The sequence below is a fragment of the Saccostrea echinata genome, unplaced genomic scaffold (genome assembly GCF_033153115.1).
Source record: "Saccostrea echinata isolate AGI-Se365-2 ecotype Australia unplaced genomic scaffold, CSIRO_AGI_Sech_v1 ptg000054l, whole genome shotgun sequence".
Lineage (NCBI taxonomy): Eukaryota > Metazoa > Mollusca > Bivalvia > Ostreida > Ostreidae > Saccostrea > Saccostrea echinata.
The window spans coordinates 5,079,530-5,103,411 of NW_026889803.1; the positions used below are offsets into that span (position 1 = coordinate 5,079,530).

Here is a 23,882-nt window from a genome sequence, read left to right on the forward strand (position 1 = left end):
GTTAAACCATTTTTCTAAAATTTCTCTTAGAAGTTAGAAATTATTTCTTTTATAAATAAACAGCATTACTTTGACAATGTCATCATTAATTTTGTTGATTAGTTTAAGAAACAGTGTCATAACTAATCAAATTCCTTTGAATAAAAAAGTTAAAAGCAATAACCTAAACTTTATGTCAAGAAATCGTCTGTTTTTCGATCAGCCAGAAATAGGGATTTTCTCAGTTTTTTCCAATAATAACAAGCTTTTATTTTTTCTTATTTACATAGCAACCCTAAAGTGCCTCGTTTATTAATACTCAATTATAAAATATGTTTCATTATTTTCACTTACGATTCACCCCACTGCTTTGCTAAACAATATAGTCTCTTTGAGGAAAAGATTTGCGTTGATAGGCTATTATTATATAGATTTTGGCGGAGATATGCTTCTAAGATCGACATTGTTTGCCGAGTCTGCTGTCTCTTCCATGCACACTTGTCTCTTTTTGTGTCTTCTATTGATACTCATATAACAGTTTCTCTACTTCACTCAAATAGTATTTACCCATTACAAACACAGTTTATTTTAGCATGCAACAAAATTAGACGTAACTTTAGAAGAAGCACATGCTTTGTAAACGTCCAATGCAATCTTTTATCAGTCATTGAAGAATCTTAGAACAAAGAAGTCTTGGAATATGTGAATTAAGATGACAATTGTTCATGATATGATTCTGGCTTTGGTGACAATGATATGGTGTGGTACAAATGCTATAGATATTCGTGGTAAGGGCGCCAGTTTTCCATATGAGGTTTACAAGGTTTGGCAACCAGCTTATACAACATATAGGAAAGGATATGCGTCTATTCAGATGCAATACGATGCTGTAGGAAGTAGTACAGGGCAAGCTGCAATTTTCCAGAACATTGATATTGAATATGCTGGTTCAGACACCGTTTTGTCTGAATCTGATAAGTTAGAACATTCAGACCTTGTTGAATTCCCTACCATGGCTGGGTGAGTTGTCCTATAGAATGAATATTTAAATGTCCACATAATTAATTTAACTGTATCCTCTCCGTGCTTTAGTTTTTTAACGTTATTTTATTTTCATTTGGTGGGCCAGTACCATATCCCAAGATGCCTTTAGGAAGGCATTACTTTAAGTAAAGTAAATTTTTGAAAAAGAAGGTTAAAAATGAATAATTTTTGATTCTGTAAATGAATTAGAAAATAAATAATTTCATTTATTATATATAAAAATGTATGCGTAATCAGAGTTATAAAAAATAAAATCTTTTAAATGAAAAGAAACTACAACTTTTTACAAGAAAATTTGGAGAATATATGTACAAATCAATTATTAATATTTGTCAGTGCCTAAAATTGCTTAAAAAGTCTATCGAGGTAAAAAATACAATAAGTACCTCTGATTCACAGATTACTCGTGGTTACTTTAAGTTTTTAGGGTATTCGTTAACGTACTGTAATCTAAGTGTGACTTTTTTATAATCATGTTGTAATTTACACACTAGAAATTCAGTATGTGAGTCCTATATCAGAACTTTCAAAATCAGATAAGCAATATTGTGGGTAATATCGATTGGGTGTAATCAATTTTTTTTCAAGGCATTTCAATCTAATCTTTTGGAGGTCCTTAGCCCACTAACACATAATTGCCGTGATCCGTTCTTTTCTACTTACGATTGTTGAGCCAGAGTTCTGAACAGTGTTATTTAAATGATTAAAAAAATATATAAGTGGACGATCAGAATAGAAAAACATTTTAAAATAGCTAACCGTTGCTTAATTTGTTTTGTGAATTGTTATGTTTAAAAAACTGATTTGTTATTTAACAAGCAATTAAAGTGTTTCAACAACATATTCAACTTATATTAGAAACTGATGAAATTATTCAAATTAAAGTGTATAGGAGAAAATACATACGTGTGAAATTTGTGAAACTAATTGTTACTTGTCACTGAAAACTCTCTCTCTCTCAAACTCTCTCTCTCTCTCTCTCAGAGGGGAGGGGGGTATCGATCAGTATTTTAAAAACAAACATAAAAATCCTTATCACTAAAAGAATGATATACAGACAAGCATATTTGTTATTTAATCATTATTATTAATAAGATCACTGCGTGTACTCGGCATAACTACAAAGAAGTAAAATGTAAATATTTGTAGGTAAAGGTTCGAAATTTATTGACCTTAAAACTTTTGACGTAAATACCCATAAATGCTAAACTATTAAGGTAATTTATGTTCAAAGATTCACTTTTAACGGTACCTGTATTTAAACTTTATATTCATTTTGGATTTTAGAATAATAGTGTGTATACCCCGGAAAACGTTTTGTTTGAAATTGATTGCAAAAATGATAACTTTGTTTACAACATTCAGAAAATAATAAGACGTTCCAACGAAGTCTATTTAACGATTATGCACAAAATAAATGTTGATAACTGGATCTACCAATATCGTTTCTGTGTGCCTTATAAAGCTTTGTTGTAGATATCTGACATTAAACTTGGCAGGAGGTCACATTTCCTCTAGAAAGTCTGTTTAATAGCTCTGATTTCCGCCGAGGTTTAAAATAAGAACACCTTTTTTCCATCATTCATTATTTCATCATGCTTCTTCCGAATAAAATTATTCCTGAGAAATAAATACCATTGATATACATCTGCACTGGTCATCAAAATATATACAATGTATTGTAAAACAAAAGAGATTTTTAAAACTTCGTCAGATTTTGTAATGATCACCCCTTTTTTGTGATGTTGCTTGAATTTCTTTTGTTTGTGATGGTGCTTGAATTTCTTTTATAATTTAAATGATTAATTTAAGATGTATTTCATTGCAAAATTTTGTTTATTTTAGTAAAATTCAGATCAGAATCTGCTGACATCCTGGCATGATCCTGCCAAATCATTATACAATACTTTGACTTATACTGCAGATGATAATGGCGAAATAATAACTAAACTGTAAGACAAACGGGATGACTTCAGCTCCTCCTTCGTCAACTTCCCTTATCTATGTAGCACTGAACCGTCTAAAATGGAATCCCCTATCGACTCCTCGGAATCTGAATTATCGGCTTCCTTTAATGTTAGCAATACCCCAACATCACCTGCATATAGTGGTGTTTATGTCTCCCAACTGATTCCATACGCAAGAGCATACTCTGAATACCAACAATTTTTAAACCGAGGACCGCTACTGACAAATAAGTTGATGTTACAAGGATTTCAACAACCCTGTTTAGAGTAAGCTTTTCGCAAATTCTGCGATCGTTATAATGATCTTGTTCGTAAATACATCCTATCGTTGGGTCGCATTTTGTCTTGAATGTATCATACCGTTTGTTAGATCATTGCTTTTATACTAATTTTGACTAGGGAGTATTCCGTCTACCTGATCATTATATAGGGTTCACTGCGGGTGTGACCGGTCGACAGGGGATGCTTACTGCTCCTAGGCACCTGATCCCATCACTGGTGTTTTCAGGGGTCTGTATTTTTGCTCTGTTTACGATTCGTTTTGTTTACTGGATTAGTGAGATTGATCAATGTAATTTATCTTCATCTTATACAGATATATATTTTCGTGTTTTCTTGTGTTCTGCAACAAGGAACCACAAAAATAGCAATTTTGAGATAAGGTTCCGTGTTAAATATTATTGTACAATTTTTCTTTTTGATTTCAAGGAGTGGGAAGGTCTTTAAAAATTTGTATGATCAAATTAGTCTCATTTGTGTGTGAAATTGAAACCTAGGATATGAGCACAGCATGGTATAGGGCTTATTGTTCCTGTGAAGAATGTCATAAAAATTTTATTTTTTCTCCCGGTTTTTCCCTCACCCTACGCGTTTTATGGTTGTTTTAACTTTCATGATAAGAATGTTTGTTCTCGATCCCTTAAGATTCTATATACAAAATTGGGCTACAATTTATTAAAGAATTTCAAAAAGCCATTGTTTTTAAACGTTAACGAACATTGCATGACATCATTGACAAATTTTCATGTTGCTCAATTGACTATGATGTCTTTAAAATCCTGTTAAAATTTTAATTGTGTGAAGCATTTCAAGGTAAATCTTATTGATTTCAAGCCCATAATACTTTTTTATAAAATGAAAAGAATATATTGATATTGGTATTCTTTATAGACGATTTTTCTTTCTTGAGAAGTCCATCCCTTCCTTCTAAATTGTGAAAATACAGCTACAGTGAAACACTGGCTCTAGTATCGGTTTGAATTGAGCTTTGTTATGATCAAACAATATCTTGAATACAAGAAAACCGATAACAAGTACCAAAGAATGCATTTTTCAATTGATCTGTGATGGTCAATTGATAAGTTTACAATTTTAAACAAAGTAATGATTTTTCAGTAATATGTGTTTCACCCCCGATCAATTTAATGAAATAAGCAGAAAAGAAGATGCAGTTGAACTTCGGAATCTCGAACACCTATATCTCGAATACCATGGATATGTATAAGTACTTTTGAAGTCCCAAGAGCTTATGTCCTAAGTATTTTACCTTGGATATCTCGATCCTCGGATATTTCGAAATACAGTTGAACTTTGGTATCTCGAATACCATGGAATGGTCGAAGTGTTTTTGAAATCCAAAGTCCAAAGTGCTTACCGTATAACGGGTATTTTCTGCGGTTGGAAATTTTTGCGATTTAACCCCTAAAAGATAGAAAATTAATTTCTGCGTTTTCAATTTCTGCGGTTGCATTATGCCTCAAAAAATTATTTACTGGGTATGATCACCAATCTCTAAGAATTATCAGATAGCTGCCATGTTTACGTTTTATAAATTCATTGAGACATATTGATCAAAGTTGCATGAGAACTGGTATTAAGCTATTAAGCTTAACTAAACTACTATCTTTCAGTTAGTCTTTGTAAAATCATGTTGAGTCCCAATTGAAATGAATTATTGCAGTATCGGTCCACCCAAACATCAATAAAAAACTTTATTCTACATTGTAACAAACGTTTTGTGCGATCTATTAAAATATTTTAATATATAGATAATTAATGCATCCAAGCCATATTCTAAAAAATACACTTAAAGTTAATTGCAATCAAAATTAATCTGGTGTTTATATTTTAAGCTCAAACAAACAGTTGCATAATCAAGTAACCTAAAGTTGACCGTGTACAATCACAGGTGCCATGTGCATTGAGGCGTAACTAATCCTGTCAGTCGTCTGCATTGTGTGAAATTCACGAGATAATCAAGCCACTTTGTGTATAAAAGCAGTAACTATGGTCTCCAGATAAAACACAAGATTGAAAAAAGTGTTAAAGAAAGAAGGAAAAGCTACTATGTGTTGTTTGCAGCTATCGGAGTTTGGACTATTAATTGTGAAATCTCTTTTAGTCATTTACATGTACATGTATATCCGTATAAAATAAAGAAGTAGGTACAAGAAAAGATGTTTTTGTATAAACTTATTAAATTGTTATTATTTACAGCAACGTTTTAATTCAATATGTTTTGGAAAAATCCTGATATCTAAAATCTTCGAATTTCGATGACACCCGAATTTTCTCGCTAACGAGGACATACGCACCACTTATCATACTTGCATGTATAAAATATATATCTGAAGAAATATTGAAAAATATTTTGCGATTGTAATTTTGGCGGATTTGTCCTATCCGCAAAATTCCGCAAAAATTGGACAACCGCAGAAAATACCCGTTATACGGTATTTCTTAAGTATTTTACATTGAACGTCTCGAAACCTTTGAGATAACGAGGTATTCAAGAAGTATAGTACCATCCATCTTACTCTTAGATAAAAAGAACCAACCAAGTAGTCTAACTAGCGTATTGCATTCAACGAATAAGTAAGCTACATATAGTTAACAGAAAGAATTTCAAAAAAGACGTGACAATGAAAATATTAACTATGAAAATACATGTACTTTAAAAAATAAGAGACGTTTCCAGAATTCGGCATTTCAGTAGTGTATTTCTACATGACTAAAAAGTTGCCTAATAATTAGACAACTAACTTGAACGCAATCTGCTTCTGATATTTTTTTCTTCAATGTGTCAGCTTTTAAAAACAAACAGGGTCCACAGCTAATTGAAAATTTAAGGTCCTTAAGTAAATAGTGACATGCTAATACATGGTCTTTCGTTACACCGAAATCATGCTTAAGTTAAGACTTGGATTAGCGAACGTGCATGCAATGAAATGTTTTATGAAACAATAAAACTTAAACGAAATAACACAAGGCATTATTATAATATGTAAAACATATTTATCGATAATCTGGAAAATACAAGATATCGATAAGATTAACTGCCGTCAAGGATGAATAACAGAATGCATATATGAATGATTAATGATGCAATTTGTCAAATGAATCAACTCTTTGGGAACTTAAATTTTGTTGTCTCGTGATCTTTGCGTTGCTACCAATTATTACTATTGGTTTTCAGGAATGATTAAGTTGTAGATCTAAAATAAACATTTGTCAAAATTGACAAAGTTGTCTGAAGCAAACATTATAATCAATTACATACCCAGTAATTTATTTTTCTGTTGCCAAACGAAATTTAGCAAATGTACATGTAGCTCAATACGAGTACAGTAAAACACAAGTCCAGGGACCCTTGGCGACAATTTAATGCCGTTTGTTTAGATTAATTAATATGAAACTCGGTTTTTTTTTGGAAATTGTATTAATAACACCCTAAACTGTATACTTCTGAGGCATACAGTGGCAATCTAAGAAATCCGCGTGAATTTCTACTTGCGGATTGAACAGAAATTGTGACTCGCGGAATTATGACCTTGTGGAAAAAAGTTAAATTACAGTAGTTATTTTTTTTTATAAATTAGTGAGGAAACTAGTTCATCCTTGATCAAATCCTTATAAATGTCTGTCTAATACAATCACTGACTTTTGAAAAATCAACAGGATTATTGATCATCCTTTGTGCCTGGGTTATTGCATCCTCCTCCTAAATAATCGTGTTGAAAAGTAATTAAATTCAATATTTTTTTCATTACGTGAACTCCAATACCAAATTTTAAAAAAGACTTTTCATTCAATATTTTGTCAAAATTTGAACCTCTGAAAATAATAACTGAAAAATTAAAAATATTGTTAAAATGAAATATGGAAATAATGAACAGTAATCAAGCTCAAAAGTCCATTAAAAATACAAATTGGTAACAGAGAAAACATAAAAACATCAGAGGTGGGATCAGGTGCCTTGGAGGAATAAGCATCTCCTGTCGACCGGTCACACACGCCGTGTGCTCATTGTCATTATCGGGCAAACGGAAAAATCCGTAGACAATTCAGTGTTTAAATAATGGCCTAACAATTAGTATGAAAAACATAAGTCAGCATTCGACTTAATGATAGATTGTATAGATTGATAGATTGTATTTGCTCACAAGGTCATTGTATCGACCAAGGAATTTGTGAAATGATGACTTCAAACGAGACTGTTGATATCCTTGTTTCATCAACTTGTTTGTCAATAGCTTGTCTTGTTTTAGAAATTGTTCATACGTGGAGCATACTCTTTCGTATCGAATCAACTGGGGGTATAAACACTATATACAGGTGATAAGGGTATATTGCTATATATAAGTAAAGAAAGTTGATGATAGAAAATTTGAAGTCATCAAGTTTATCATAAAGTTTTGTTGTTAGGTAACCATCAATTTTTTTTTTAGTAAAATATCTAAATATGAAACTGATGTGTCAGACTCTGTCGTATCTTTATTTCAAGTTCTTTTAGAATGTTCTGATTTTACGCCTGTTCGAAGTAGACTTTTTAATAATGTGCAAACAATGCATGACCTTTTTACAAATATAAGTCCAAGTACAATTTTACAATACTTGCAAGAAACTGATTTTTACAGTAAGATTTAGATATATACATTTTAAATAGCCAATTTTTGTTATTATGAATTTAACTGTTTACATATTTTTAAAGTCCGTCGGATGGGAGTTAAATAGTGCCCCGTATCAAGGATAACAACCCCCTTGGCACCTAAAAGATTGTTTTTCTGGTTTCGAAAAAGAGTAGGCTCACTGGGAGCCGCCAGAGAAACCCAAAAAATCTTTCAGTCTGAACATAACTTCTCACCGCCGATATATGGCTGAAATATTGCATGCCGACTCGGCGTTAAACAATATCAATCAATCAGTCATATTTCAAGTTCACTGGGATATAAATGAATGATGAATTTACATTTAACTAGCTCTTCATAAGTACAGTGAAACAAATTAATAGCGATAACATTTATGAAGAAGTGACTCTTATTACAAAGTATTTGGGCCAAATCTCTACAATTTTGTTGTAACATTTAAGCTCACAGAAACAGTAATTAAATGATGAAGTTAAACATCGATTTAAAAGGCTCTTGGTAAGAATATGTATCGATCTCCATTTTCTGGTCAAGCTAAATGTAAATCAAGAAGGGCATTTTCATTGGCAAAAAATAAAACAGTTCTTATAATCCATCATTGATTAATGTTCAGATAAGATTTGGGGGGGGGGGGAAAATATTGTCAACATGATATTATACTTTTTCGAAAAATATTGATTTCGGCCAATTAGAGTGAAGATAATCCTCTGATCCTATATTAATTACTTAAAGTTCTATTGAAATCAAAAGTAGCACAATGACGACAAACTTCGATTTTTGGATTTGGATGCAAACATTTTTTTAATATTTTTTCTTTCGATTGCTGGTAATAATTGCATCTAAATATAAATTAAATTTAAAAAAAAAATGAAATTAAAAAAATCTATTATCAATGATCAATGTGTGTAAAAGACAATATGACTATACACATCGATAAGGTCTTTTACGTTGACAAATGCATCTTTAAAAGTTAATTCATTCAAGAGATATTTGGTTTGAAATACATAAAATCTTTTGGACATGTTTAAATTATGCAATCATCCTATTTACTTTATAATCATATGCAGAAAAATATGTCGTATAAGTACCATAAGGAAGGATCTTTGTCATTTGTCACAATACAGGTATTAAAAAATGTGAAATACACGCACCACAAAAATATTGAATAACATGTTTGCATACAATACTAGTATGCTATAGCACACAGTTTATAGAAAAGGATTATCTAACTGGTCTCATTGAGACAAAACGATACACTTTAAAGGCAATTTATTACATGTTATAATACAAATAAAGAAATCCAATTTCCTGCATTTGTATATTCATTGGATAATACAAGGGGCTCTATAAAATGAACATAAAATTTGAAGGACTGGTATCACTTTATGATGTTTATTGGAAATATTGATGATTTAAGATCAAAATAAAGTCATTTAGTATTTTTTGTATTACAAAACATTTTTTCTGTAAAGCCTTAGGATGCTGTTCAACAAAGACGAAATAGAATCACCTCTGAAATATGATTTTTCTAACCATAAACAATTATAAAGAAAAAAACACACATTCTACAATAATATTTGATGCAATTTCCATTGATTTTGAACAGACTTCTTCCTTTCCAGGAGGGTTAAATAATCTAAAATTATTATATGATTGAAAAATTCCTATCTCTCTGACTGGCTGAGATCCAACAATGCAGAAAAAATACTACGTTTTATTCACCTGCATGTGACCTTCCAGGTAAATATAAGAATTTTTTTCTGATGTCATTTTTTCCCGATAATGCCCCCCTCCCCTCTTTTCAAATCGTTCCTATAAAAGAGACATTCATTTCTTTTTGTCAGTGCATAGACATGCTAGTGACACCTTGCAAAAATTCGTACATATACAGGGACATAGCATCGTTTTTGAAAGGGGGGGGGCAGCCAGAGAAAAAAAATTCAACTTACCTGAAAAAACTGGATAAGCAAAAAAAAAAAAAGAAGGAAAATTGTCCCAACTCGAAAATCCTATTTCGGGGGGGGGGGGGGGGGGGGGGGTAGGTAGGTTCCGACTTATTTGAGTACCACATTTCTTCATACACTACTACATTACCCTTATTTTGACTATACTGCAACAAAAAGTGGGAGGACATCCGTCCTTTCAATGAACATTTTCAATAGAAAAAAAATTGTTTGGAAAAAAGTCGTTGCTACGTGCCTGATATATATATATAAATACCGAAAGTCAACAAATGATCATGCACACTTGACATCGAACAACAAATACTGAAACTTGCTGAACAACCACTATTTCTTGTCGCCTGAAATACTTTCATTAACTTTTTCATGAACTTAACAAATGTATGTCGCTAAATGCTGTTCTACTAAATATGCTCATATAATGTTTTTAGTCTTGTTCTTGTTTGTTGAGCATTGACAGACTGCAATTTAAGTTTTTTTCATTTTCCTGTGAGATTTGATTTTTTAATTTTGTAAATACCGAAATCACCATAAGGGTTGGCTGAGATTTCAAATATACATCTGTATATCAAATAAATTTTTCTAAGCAAAGTTACATACTTTTAGTTTTAAAATTGCATTAAGTAATGCACCTTTGATTTTTATTACAAAATCAAAGATATTCATTGCTGGCATATATTTATCAAAGTTTTATCTAGAATATTGGTATTTAGGATTTGATAAAAAAAAAAAAAAGAAAAAAAAAAAAGAATAAAAATATGTATCTGTGTTTCACGTAGGTTTCATATGTATTTGTGTCAAATAAACAGCAAAGCCGCGGAATATTTCATTCTTAAGATTTTTTTTTTTAATTGAACATAATCGGAAATGACAAAGGTGTGTCAATACTTATGTGGCATAATGCAATTTATAATTCTTGTACAGATTGGTCCTAAATTACTCTTCGGTTAACATCGATAAATCATCTCGAAGTAAATGTTGAAAACGCTGTATGCATCTATACTCGTTGTTGGTTTTAGTAGTTTATGGATCACGATTATCCTAACATTAGATATAAACAAGATGAATTTAAAGAAAACTTACTTAAAACTATAACAGTTCAGTGTGTTTCAGCAAACATGTCCCGACTTTGGATGTCTGTATTTTTGCGCGGATATAAAGTATTTACAAAACAACAACTATTTTATAGTGTGTTTTCCGACAAAAAAAACATATTATAACATAAATACAATATACTATAAGGTCATAATTGATATTTTTTGAAGTGTGAATACATCATCAAATGTAAGGTAGTCAGGTTTTTTTTAACCTAAAATGGATGATAAAAGAGATCTCTATATTAATATTGTGAAACTGTTCTATGCAAACGGAAAACAACAAATACTAGTGAATAGGATTTTGAAAAATAAATACTCAGATTAGAGACATCTTTCTAAGAAACAGATTTTTTTTTCAAATTAAGTCAAATCTGATCAATATTGGGCGTCAATGACAAAATGAGGTTGGTGAGGTTGGAAATACGACAGCTATTTGGAACACCTTATAAAATGTCACTAAATCGAAATCTGCCTCTGAGGTCAATGTATTTAAGAATAAATAACCAAGATCTATTTAAAATTTCACATCGATAAAATTGTATGGTTATCTTCTATACGCCTTTTTCCGCTGAAATATGGCTGAAATATTGCCGACTCGGCGTTAAACAATAAACAATCAATCAATCTATACGCTTTTGCAAAACTTCCTTTTATTAATACAGCATTACTGCTTTTTGGAAAGCACAAAGTCTTATGATAGAGAGAATCATCCAAAATTGAACATCTATTAACAAAGAAATTATAAATATGATTATTCCATCATCGTGATATGCGTCTACAACTTTGAAAGAAGTAGAAACTACACAGGCATGCCATATATAGTTTTACTTCTTTAAGTTTTAGACGCATATCTTGATGAGAAATAAGACTTAACTCTATCTACATGAAGTATAAGAAAACATTTTTTTTCCTGTTTAAATGTAATGTTAAATAAATTGATTCTGCTAGATTGTTCATCTTTATTTTTAAATCTTGTAAAAGTGACTCAATTATATATGTAATTTTGCAAATATTCGACTATAGCTATGGATTTAAGAAAAAAAAAAGGTAAATATGTGGTAAAAATTAATTTCCTTGCCAGATTTTTATTAATTTTTACAAGTACATCGAAATATATCATGCATTAAAAATGTATTTCAGTGCATGAGCATGTTAGTGACACCATGCAAACATTCGGGAATATTTCTTACCGAAAGAGTTTGACATCCAACAACAAATAGATGAAACTTACTGTGCAACCTACATTGCGTGTCGCTTGAAATATTTTCTTTATACTTTCAAATACACATCTCTCAATGGCGTTCTACTATGTGCATATTAAGCAATGTTCTAGCCCACATGTGTAACTATAGTATTGACATAATACTATTATGGTTTTATTAATTTATGGAAAAGGACTATTCTGACAAAAAATAAAAATAAGGTGAATTTTAGGAACACAAATTGAATATTAGTATATCCAACATGAATTATAATGGTATATATCAAATCAACCCCCCCCCCCTCAAAAAAAAGAACAAGCAAAATATATTCTGATTTATATTTTGACAAAAGGTCATCAAAATGAGAAGAATAAATCTAATGAAAAACCCATTAAACAGTACTGGGTATCTACTACACCACACGCACAAAGAACAAACCATACGGATGGATTGATTGATTGATTGTATTTTGTTTTACGTTCCATTCGAGAATTTTTCACTCATATAGAGACGTCACCATATACCGGTGAAGGGCTTCAAATTTTGACCTTTACTCGGCACTCAGGGCCATTGAGCAGTGAGGGATCTTTATCGTGCCAACGCCTGAAGTGACAAGGGGCCTCGGTTTTTAAGGTCTCATCCGAAGGACCCGGAGCTTTCACTTCAAAGTGTCGAGCGCATGGCGAAGGAACAGTTGCTACCTATTTTTTTTATCGACTTAGGTCAGTCGCGGCCGAGATTCGAACTCACGACCTTCCGATCACAGAGCGAGCGCTCTAACGACTGAGCTGCCTTACGGATGGAATAGTTCCATGTTTCTTCTTCTGGAAAAGTTGTAGACGCATATCACTATAAGGAATATAATTTAACCCCTATGTACATGAAGTATAAGTACATTATACATTCATAACAACATTTTCCTATTTTCAAATGTAATATTTTTCTCGTAACTCATGTGCTATATGTGCCTATGCAACGTTTAAGTCCTTTTGACAAACTATATTTTGATAAGGATTTAAGGAACACTTAATTATTACATGCAGTATGAATATAGTAAATCACACAACACAAAAACGTAAAATATATTCAAACTTGAAATCTGGGTATCTAAGGGGTGACACAGCTATTGTATTTTTTCTGCATTATCCTCGCATACATACAATCAAAGGAGGCATTTCATTGTTTAAAGCATTTAATTATATTTATTATTTATTATCATTATGTTTTGCTTACATACCATGCTTTTTATTATTTATAGATAAGGCTAAACTGATCATAATTGCTTTACTGAATGCTTTTTAATCTGTTTCAGGGCAATCGTCATGGGATACAACTTACCAAATTTTGGCTCCAACAAACTTAATCTTTCTCTACAGCAGCTTGTTGGTATATATAACGGGACCTACACATCATGGAGCGATGCCATTTTTACAACAAACAATCCGAATGGCATTTTTCCGAATGAAAACATTATTGTGATAGCCAGGGCCGATAAATCAGGGTCAACTGAACTTTTTACTTCTGCGCTTTCTGCGGTTGATCAGAACTGGAACTCTACCTATGGCACATTTTCAAGGGGAATTAATGACAGTGGGACACCTTACCATTGGAATAAAGCAGCAATCACCTATTACGGGGTGCAGACTAGAGGTGTTTCGGGTTTGCTGTTGTCGTTCAAAAATTCTCTTGGTTATTTATCCGTTGCTGATGTTCAAGATGGAATCGTAGAAACAGCACTTCTTCAAAACGCAGCCGGTGAATACATGTCACCCACATCCACAGCAGTTCAAAATGCTATGGATTATTTTGCTGCTCTAAATCCTACGGCACAAACATTTTCATTGGCTAACAGTGGCGGTACAGGTGCCTACCCAATAGCAGGCTTCACACATTTTATCATTTACAAAACTCTTATGACAAATTGTGACTCAGCGAAAGAACTCATTCGATATATAGACTGGTTTATGACTCAATCTACTCCTCGTCATGACTGTGAAGTTTTGGGATTTGCTCCACTTAGCATGGATATGGTGAATAGAGTACATAAAACTGTTCTGGAACAGGTCTCTTGCAAGGGACGCAACATGTGGCAAGAGGTTATGGCGGACAAGCAAAGGGAAGAGGAGGTTGTTGATAATTCATGGCAAACGGAAGTAGCGATAGCGGTTCCAATCACTACGATAGTATTAGGGATATTTGGTGGTTATATATTGTTTCAAAGATTCAAATACTGGAGGCTACTAAATAAGGATGATTGGTTAGTTCCAATTGAGGATATCGTGTTTTATTATGATAGCCATCATCATTCAACGCATCATTCCTCGTTCTTTGCACGATCTGCTAGATCTTTACAGTCGGCACAATCAGAGATGGATAAGAGAGAATTGGAAGCTTTAGTAGATAAAGTGCTTCAGTGGCCTGGGAAATGGAAAGGGCATGACATTGGAGTAAGGTTGTTAGAAATTCCACAAATGCAAGTTTTAACAAAGCATATGAAACAGGAGATGCTCAGAATTCGTGATAAAGTACATCACCTAAACATTGTAAAATTTTACGGACTTACAGTCATAGACAACGAAAAATATGTGATTGGTGAGTACTGCCGAAAAGGGTCCCTAGCCGATGTCCTTCAGGACAATAAGATAACGATGACGCCAGATTTCAAAATGGCTTTAGCTTTGGATATATGTCAGGGGATGAATTATCTTCATCACCATCATGTTACTCATGGAAACTTGAAAGCGCGTGTATGCTTTGTAGATTGTAAATGGACCGTTAAAGTCGGAGATTGGGAGTTTTTGAAAATTTTAACACTAAACAACGAAAACGACGCTATGGCTATAGCAGATATGCACGCAGACGATTCACAGAGTCAGTGTTCTTGGGAATTCTGGATGGCTCCTGAAGTACTTCGAGCAAATTATAAATGCAGAATAACGCATGAATGCGATGTATACAGTTTTGCAATAGTTTTACAAGAAATATACTCGCAAGAAGAACCATACACAGAACACCTTGGAACAACTTCGACTGCGGATATCATCCATGCAATATACTCTAGTAACCTGCGTCCAAAAATCCAACTGGACATTCCAGTGGCAATCAGACAAATCATGGAAATTGCGTGGACAGACAACCCAGTCAGCCGGCCGTCGTTTGATCAAATATTGAAGCTAATGAAACGGAACAGTCCAATGAGAAAATCAGTAATGGACAGTGTCATTCAATCTATGGAAGATTATACGCAGCATCTAGAGGAATGTGTGGAGGAGAAGACGATAGAATTAGAGTCAACAAAGAAAAATCTGGAGGCCATGATGTCCAGTATTATACCAGGGACAATTGCTAATGCTATCGCGAGTGGTGAATCCATAGATCATGATCAGGAGAAGCTAATTGGGGTAATATGTGTGGAGATAACCAAAGAAAATGATTTCAACAATTTATCCTCAAAAGAAAAAGTAGAAAAACTGACAAGTATGTGTACGTACCTGGATCTACTTGTAAGCAAGTACTCAGCATTTAGATACAGTTCGCATGGAACATCTTTCATGATAGTTGTAGGTATGGGAGAGGTGAACAATAACAACGAATACTGTGTTGCTTTTAAAACTGCGCATATGTGTTTAGACATTCTAACTCATGAGCACATTGAGGACTCCAGCTGTTCTTCTGACGACGTGTGGATGATGCAGCTGAGTATAGGTGCTCATGTTGGTACTACCACTACAGGCATTATTGAGACTGACACACCTCAGTTTGTTCTCTTCAGTGATTTGCCGGAAGTTGTTCGATGCCTTGCAAGATCTTCGGACGCTTCAAGAATTCATACATCCCAGGATCTACGGAAAAAGATCCTTACAACAAACAATTTTTCAACTGAAAGATCGGGTCTACTCATCGTCAGGGTTAGTAGTTTTGTTGCATTCTTTGTAAGAATGTGTATAGAAAAAAATGAAGAAAAAATGTATTGAAGATCACAAAATATTTGCGACACCTTATTTTTGCGAAATATGTATTGGTATTTATACGAATTTTTGGTGAGTGAATATGAGTGAAATTTTCGCAAGAAGACCGTCACAGGTAATTATACGCGATAACGTTAAATTCTCGAGAATAAAAAATAATTTACAGAATGCTTATAAGAATTCAGTTACCAGAATAGAAATAAATGAAAAATATTATGACTTTTTCAAAATCACTGCGTATATGTATATAGGGTAAAATGCATGTATCTTTATTTATGTCGTGAAGTTTACAAGAAGTCTCTTTTTTGTAGGGCGTTGAATATGAAACATACTGGCTCACCGGACGAACCAGGAAGTTTTCTAACAACTTGTTGAACAAAACTCTGATAATTCCAGATCCACAACTACAAGAGGAAAAGGAAAAAGAGGAACCAAACATGATGAGCCCGTCCCCAAATAACCTCCTAGTTCCTCTCTCTGATAAAATTAGTCCTTCAGTAAGCCCTATGCCAAATGAAAATTCAAAAAAGCCAGCCCTTGCTAACGAAGCCAAGTCACCGAAAATTGAGAAAAAGGCAATAACATTTGCCAATGAAACTCGTTCAAAGGAAAATGGAGCTCTTAAATTGGGCAATGGAAAGACCAAGACTGCATACCAACGACGAAGAACAAAGCAAAGGGCAGACGTGTTACCGGAAGTGATGGAAGTAACAATCGATGTAGATGATGATTTTGCAGAGGTTTGACAATGTCAGAAAAACATATCTATAATTCAAGTTATATAGGAACGCACTTTAACGATCTCTATTTATTTTCTTTAGATCTACTCAAATCACATATTGAAGTTTTCAACAGGGTTGTTAGTTTTCAGTAATCATGTTATCCTCTTTGTGGTCCCAAAGCCTGTAAATTAAAATTTTACTACAATATACTTTATTAGATAAGAATGTAATTATTTTAAGTCTTAGTTATAATATACGAATAAAAGCGGGAAATACTATGGTGTAATAAATTGAGAATTCAAAATGTTTATACATGCACTAATCATCAGTTGTATTTAGCACCAATAAGCCAGGGATTCAAGTGAGCTCTATCAAAGTTCATGTATCGTTCGTCTGCTTCTGTTTCACAGTCTGTACAGCTATTTTTCTACCTGTTCACGTTTTTAGTGTCCTTTTATCAATGGAATGTAGGATTATGCAAATGAAAGATGGTGTCCTCTTCAAGGAGGATATACTCAAGAAGTGACGAAAATAAAGTAATTTATTTTAATGACCTTATCAGACCTCATTTGGCAAAAACGAAAAAAAAAATGTTTAAATATTTTTTGATGTAATATAATCTCGAGTTTATTTCAAAATTATGATTCTGGAGTGGAATTGGGTGACATTTGGGTATCATGTTTTATTTTGAAATAGGTCTAAAAAGGGAAAAATCTTCTTTATAACTGGGAGCGTAAAAATAAGATCTTGAAGCATTCCCATAGGCTATTGATTAAACTCTGTTAAGTAATGTATCCTTGCTGAATATGATACAGTATTGAATCCAAATTAAACATCGAAATAATTTGGAACAATTAGGGAATAATCACTAAAAGTATTCGTTTTAAGACCAACGGGTCATTCTAATTTGATTTCATCTACATGTAATTGGTTAGAAATCATCAATTTCTTTTTTCAGTCCCTTGTCCCATAGAAAAGGAAGGTGCAACTATAAGGGATCAGAGTTTTACATAGGAATATATACATGTATAGGGGGAGAGGTGGTGCAGATTCAAGTTTATTCAACTGATTGTTCCGCGGGGATAGCAAAGGGTCACAAATAGGGGTTCAAAGTTTTACAAGGGAATTTAAAAATAAAACTTTAAGAACTCTTCTCTTCAAGAAGAGTATCATCATGATTTGCCATATTTGTATGCAAGCATCCTCAGGTAGTGTAAATTCAAGTTTGTTCAATCGTTGGTCCTCGAGTGTAGGATGGAGCCAGAATAGGAGATCAAAATTTTACATGCGAATGTTTGGGCAAAAATATTTTAAAATCTTCATAAAGAGCTCAGAAAGGCCATAATTAGTTCAGATTCAGGATTGGTCAATTTTTTATCGACTCAGGTCAGTCGCGGCCGTGATTCGAACACACGACCCTCCATTCACGTAGCAAGCGCTCTACTGACTGAGCTACAGTGACGGTCATGGGCTTTAGATATAATTGCTCAAAATTTGAAAGAAAATTCAGAAAAATCATTTATGTATCCTACTGTTTTCCTTACAAACAGCTCACCGAGGCTTGTATTTGCTTAAACTGACATGTACAACAGGACAATATTGTGTGAAAATGGAATACATGTATGTCAATTTTTAAAAATAACAAATGACGAAATCTTGGATTCACAAACAAAGGGGGAAATCAGCAAACATCGAATATTTTGTCATTTAGCTACACAACATTTAATCAAATTTGTCCTGATCCCCTTTCCCAAAACAATATTTTTACAAATAACAATAATGCTGAGTTCAATCACAAACTTCGAAAAAATGTTCAAAAGCTTATCAAAGCAAAAAGATGGCGAACAATAAGGCCTCATGACGGCAAAGAGGATTGCAAATGATAGAATGTCACAAACAATGTTATTGGATTTCCAAAATAACCAAAATAGGGTAACAAGTTGAATCAAAATAATAAATACATTGTTCCACTTCAATATTCTGCAGCCGCATCATGCATTTCTATCACCCAAGAATGTACAAGGCTATAATTTTTCAAATTAATAGGCAGCACCTGTATATAGAATAGATTCAAGATTATTCAAAACATTGCCACGAAGCTAAAAAGTGAACTGTAACCTGTGTCCGAACTTTTACTTGGAATACTGGAAATATCCTAAGGAACATCAAAGCTGATACAGATTCTCAAATTGATGTGCAAGTTATGCATACAAATATCCTGTCTTTGCTAAAGTTTTGTTCAATGAAAAGTTTCATTACGAATTCATTTAGAAAGAACAATGCGTCTCCTGTGAGCGTTAATTGTGACCCAAGAGCATACATTGTTTCTATCAGTATTATCATCTTTTTGCTGCACTTTTACTATCAAAATATGTTTGTTAGATTTGTTAGATTGGTAATTTTTTTTTAAAAGTAACTTAGTATTTTGAAGCACTTTTTTCTTCAAGATATTTGTGAGGAGGATGAAACAATTTGTCACAAGTTTAGGAAACTTATAAGTGAAATAAATGCATTTGAGTCATACATGGTTGTCTTACGTTCTGTTTATAACAAGAGCTCCAAGGACCTGAACGGTCACCTGAGTATAATAAAACATTGTAAAGGAACCACAGAAGTTTAAAAAAAACAAAAAAATAAACATAGATGATCGAAGCTGTGTTGTCTAAAAGCATGAGAAATCAGATGATCAGTCTAACTAGTCTATTGCTCAGTAATAAATGTTAAATCAGATCTATTTATTTGTCTGTATCTGCCCCCATTTATCACCATCACCATTATGACTAAACAAAACAATAGTGCTTCAGCACTATTAGAATACCAATTACATTCCCTCTCACATTTGTCTCTCTTGCTCTCTCAATTTTGAAAAAGGCACATTTGCTAATTATAACTATGCACCTAGTTTGATTGTTTGCTTTGAATACCCAGGAGCAGAGATTTTCAAAGAATTTATACGGTTTCACTGTATGATCATTAGAGCCCCGCCCTAACTCCAGAACCCCTGATCCTTCCCAATTTTGGAAGAAGCATCCTAGCTCATTATAACCATATACCTAGTTTATCTGAACAGTATACAGGGGAGGGGGAGAGAAGATTTTTAAACAATTTATGCATTTTCACTTTATGATCTTTAGAACCCCGCCCTAACTCCAGAACCCCTGACCCTGGGGCCATGAATTTCACAATTTTGAAACAGGCACCGTTGCTCATCATAACCAGCCACCTAGTTTATCTGCTAAATGTGAAGGGGGAGAGAAGATTTTTATAAAATTTATGCATTTTCACTACATGATAAATAGAGCCCAGTCCTAACTCCAGAACCCCTAACCCTGAGGACATGAATTTTACAATTTTGAAAGAGGCACCCTTGCTCATCATAAACAGCTGTAAAAGTATAGTGTTAAATTGATAGAATGTCCGTAAAAGGGGCAGCACTTCCTTATATATGTGTCAGAGAAACATTAGTTAAAATAAAAAAGTAAATATTTATACTGGAATTCCCATATATTCCCATACAAAATAAACATCTTGTCAAGTCTTCATGCGAAACACTCAACCCCCCCCCCCCCCCACACACACACACACACTCACTCACTGATTGAGAAAAAAATTCTATTAGAGTATTTCTTTTAAAAAAAATAATAACGACAGCTTCTATTTGAAATTTGTTCGCGTTCAATGTATAGGCAATAAAAATTGAGAGAGAGAGAGAGAGAGAGACAATGGTCTCGCTAGAAAAGTGTTACGTGTCTACGAGTGAGCAGATCTTCTTTGACTGCATGGGGTGGTAGAAGAAATGAGAGTCAACTGTCGTTCGCTCATAACGAGCCTAGATCAAGGAATCATTGCTCGGTTAATGACAACAAAATAACAACTGCCCAGACAAAATTGAATCCATATAATTATCTATATAATTTTGTTAATAAAGTAAGAGCACTGTTACATTTACTAGGGTCTAAAAGACATATGACGTATTACATATAAACATGATTAATTTGTAGTTATTAATTTTCGCTACAGGATGGTCTGCTGATTTGCGTATTTTTGTGTGATTTTCGAGCATATATAAAAAGTTTGGGTATATAAGTGTCAATTATTGACCACACTAGTGCAGATTACTAGGTAGCGTGTGCAATAACCTTCATACAATTCAATTCTTGATTGGTACTAAAGCACACTATAAAAGAATGCGTTGTTAGCCATACATATACAGCTGTATATATGCATTGACACATTACAAAATATTTAACTGGTCAAGCTCGTTTCTAACATTAAAACAGTCTCTGATATCTTATAGATACAAGGTAAACAAGATAAGGTATTAACATCTAGCAATTTTGAATACTTTTTTTTTCAAAAATGTTCATACACAGGACAATCAAGTACAAAATGTTTTCTATCTTCAACATTAGTTTTACAATGAATTTCTCTAAGAATAACAAGATGACAAAATAAAATTTTGAATTTTTTCAAAAGGAGTTTTATCAAAATTATTCGGTTTTGCATTAAAATGAGAGATCCAAATTTCTGAGGAGTACATTAAGACTGGGATAATATAATTGATTTATAGAGCTTTATACAACTAGCTAAGTTTTCCGGGTAGTGTGTTTTTTGTGTATTGTGTAACACAAGTTCCACTGTGTCTATTCAAAACCGGAAACAAATATCTCTATGTACATTACTTTTATAAATATATATTTATTTCAAAAGTTTTCTGTTTTGATTTTGTTATATTCAGAGAAGCAATAGAATAAGGGACCAAACAATAACCAGGGTGGGACTGAAGCAATGTATGATGGGGTATAGATACTTTTGGGAGAGAGTTATCTAGCAAAGTAAAAGAGGTCTCTCTAAGTGAAAGAGATATCTCTATAGCTTAAGAAAAATCTCTCTTGGCGAAAGAGATATCTCTAAAAGAGTAAGGGATATCTTTCTAAGGGAAATAGATATCTCTCTGAGTGAAAAAGATCTTTCTAGGTGAAAAAGATATCTCTCTTATGAGAGAGATACCTGTTCTTTAAGTCTTTGAGAGATATCTTTCTAAGTTGAGAGATATTTATATTTTTAGAGATATTTCTTTAAATATCCCTTTAAATCACAGAGATGTCTTAGTTTTCGAATAAATAGTAAAAGGCCTTGCCATATTTTTCTCTGGTAAAATACCCAAATATGAATTAGATAATCAGATATTGCGTTATCTTGTATATCAAGTTCAATGGGATACCCCGGTATATCGAATCAACATGGGAATGAAAATGAATTTTATAAATTGATTATATACGTTGTCAATATATCTAAATGTCGAATTGAAGGCCAATGCAAGAGAATTTTTCCTTTCATGTAGAATTTTTTTGAATAAATACTACTTCATACGAATACAAAACACGTCTGCTAAACATGATTTCAACAGATTGTTGGAAGACCCGGTCTCCAAAAACTACATTACAGTGTACACAGATACTGTCATTGAGAAAATCGGGCATCCTGGGAGAGAATCAAAATGATTTTTTCTTACGAAATAAGTTTGTAGATGACTGATGACTAATGAAAAGGTATGCAATTTCACGGATACCATTTTATTGAAGAGGCAGTTGTCTTTGGTGTCAAGAGGCCTAACCTGGTCCTTAATTTAATGTTAGAAATGGTTGTATAGAGTGTTGAAAAGTTGTAGACGTTTTGATATTATTGGTCTTGGTAAAATTTGGTGATTTCAAAATTTTTAAGAGTTCCTTGAAGTTTTTAAGTATCCACAATTGATTAACACCGCTTTTCAAATATGTTGCCGTACAGTACTCCTGAAGTTTCTTCTCTAGTAAGAAGAAAAGAAAGAAACTTGGTAGAAAATTTACTATAACCCGCTATGTATCTTTGATGAAGTTTAGGAATCCAGTATATAGATATGGTAATTCGAATTCAATTTGATTGTCGGGAATATTAAAAATATTTAAAACCAACACATAATTTTAAAGATTTTCTTCCTTAGAAAGGGAACTAATAGTTTAAGTGGAATTACCACCTGTAGAATTGAATCCACGTTCCTCTAAAAATGCAGCTGTGATAATGAGACTACAAAAAGACCAAAGTCGAGGCTAGAATTTCAACAATGTATTTAAGGAAGCGATTGCAAGGCGTCACGTGATCGACTCATGTGATGTTTAAAAAAAGAAGATTTACGGTAACCATTTCCGGAATAACAGCTGAATAAGGAGCGTGATTATGATTACCATGACAAAATATCTTCGTGGCAATATTTTTAAAGCAGAGAAAGAATAATATAAAGATGTGATGTTGCAGAGTGTTGGTGAGCGTCGACGCAGACTTTTTTTTTATCCCTGTGTTTTTTTTTTTCGTTTCGACACGTCTACCTTTTGTCGTAGTTCTAAACACTGAAATCTATTTCATGAATAAATTTAATTCATATCTGGATCTTTACGTCCTCTAGTTTTAATTAAAATATTAATATTAGAATTTTATTTGAGATCGGTTTCTTTCCTATAGGATCTACATCTATGAATCGATATTCATTTCTTAGAAGCTTCAGACGGCGTGATTTTCTCAGTGATTATAATGAATATAGGCCTATATGGATGGACAGATAAATGAATGCGATTTTCATATATACGTGTATAGACCAGTTTGAGGCCGCGTGCTGGACATGAACGTATTTTTAAAAATATCGCAGAGGAAATTGTTTTCCTCTGTAAGATCTTCTCTAGCATTTTCAACTCTTACATCGATCATGTAAACATTGAATCGTCGGCACATTATTGCGTAAACATTTAATTGTTGTGGTAAAATGTTTTATTCGTCGTATTTGGTAAAAAATTGAAACTTAACACACTTCTTCTGACAGAAAAGAAAAGTTTCTTTTTGCAAGTTTTCACAAATCTAGCAAAAAATACGCGAGTAAGAATGACAGACGAAACTAAGAGAGGTTAATTCTGACAATCGAGGTCTTTATTTTTGAAACAAAACAGTTTGCACTATAGTTTTGACGTCAAGTGTGGCATTATGACG

At 33.0% G+C, this 23,882-nt stretch overlaps 1 protein-coding gene across 1 annotated transcript; it reads left to right on the forward strand.

Annotated features, from left to right (window-relative positions):
• The first annotated feature begins 691 nt into the window (after window positions 1-691).
• Window positions 692-16,925, forward strand: LOC133172344 (uncharacterized). Its single transcript, XM_061307208.1, has 3 exons — window positions 692-999; window positions 13,488-16,083; window positions 16,455-16,925. The coding sequence occupies exons 1-3, from the start codon at window positions 692-694 to the stop codon at window positions 16,887-16,889; spliced, it is 3,339 nt and encodes a 1,112-aa protein (XP_061163192.1). The 3' UTR covers window positions 16,890-16,925.
• The last annotated feature ends 6,957 nt before the right edge of the window (window positions 16,926-23,882 follow it).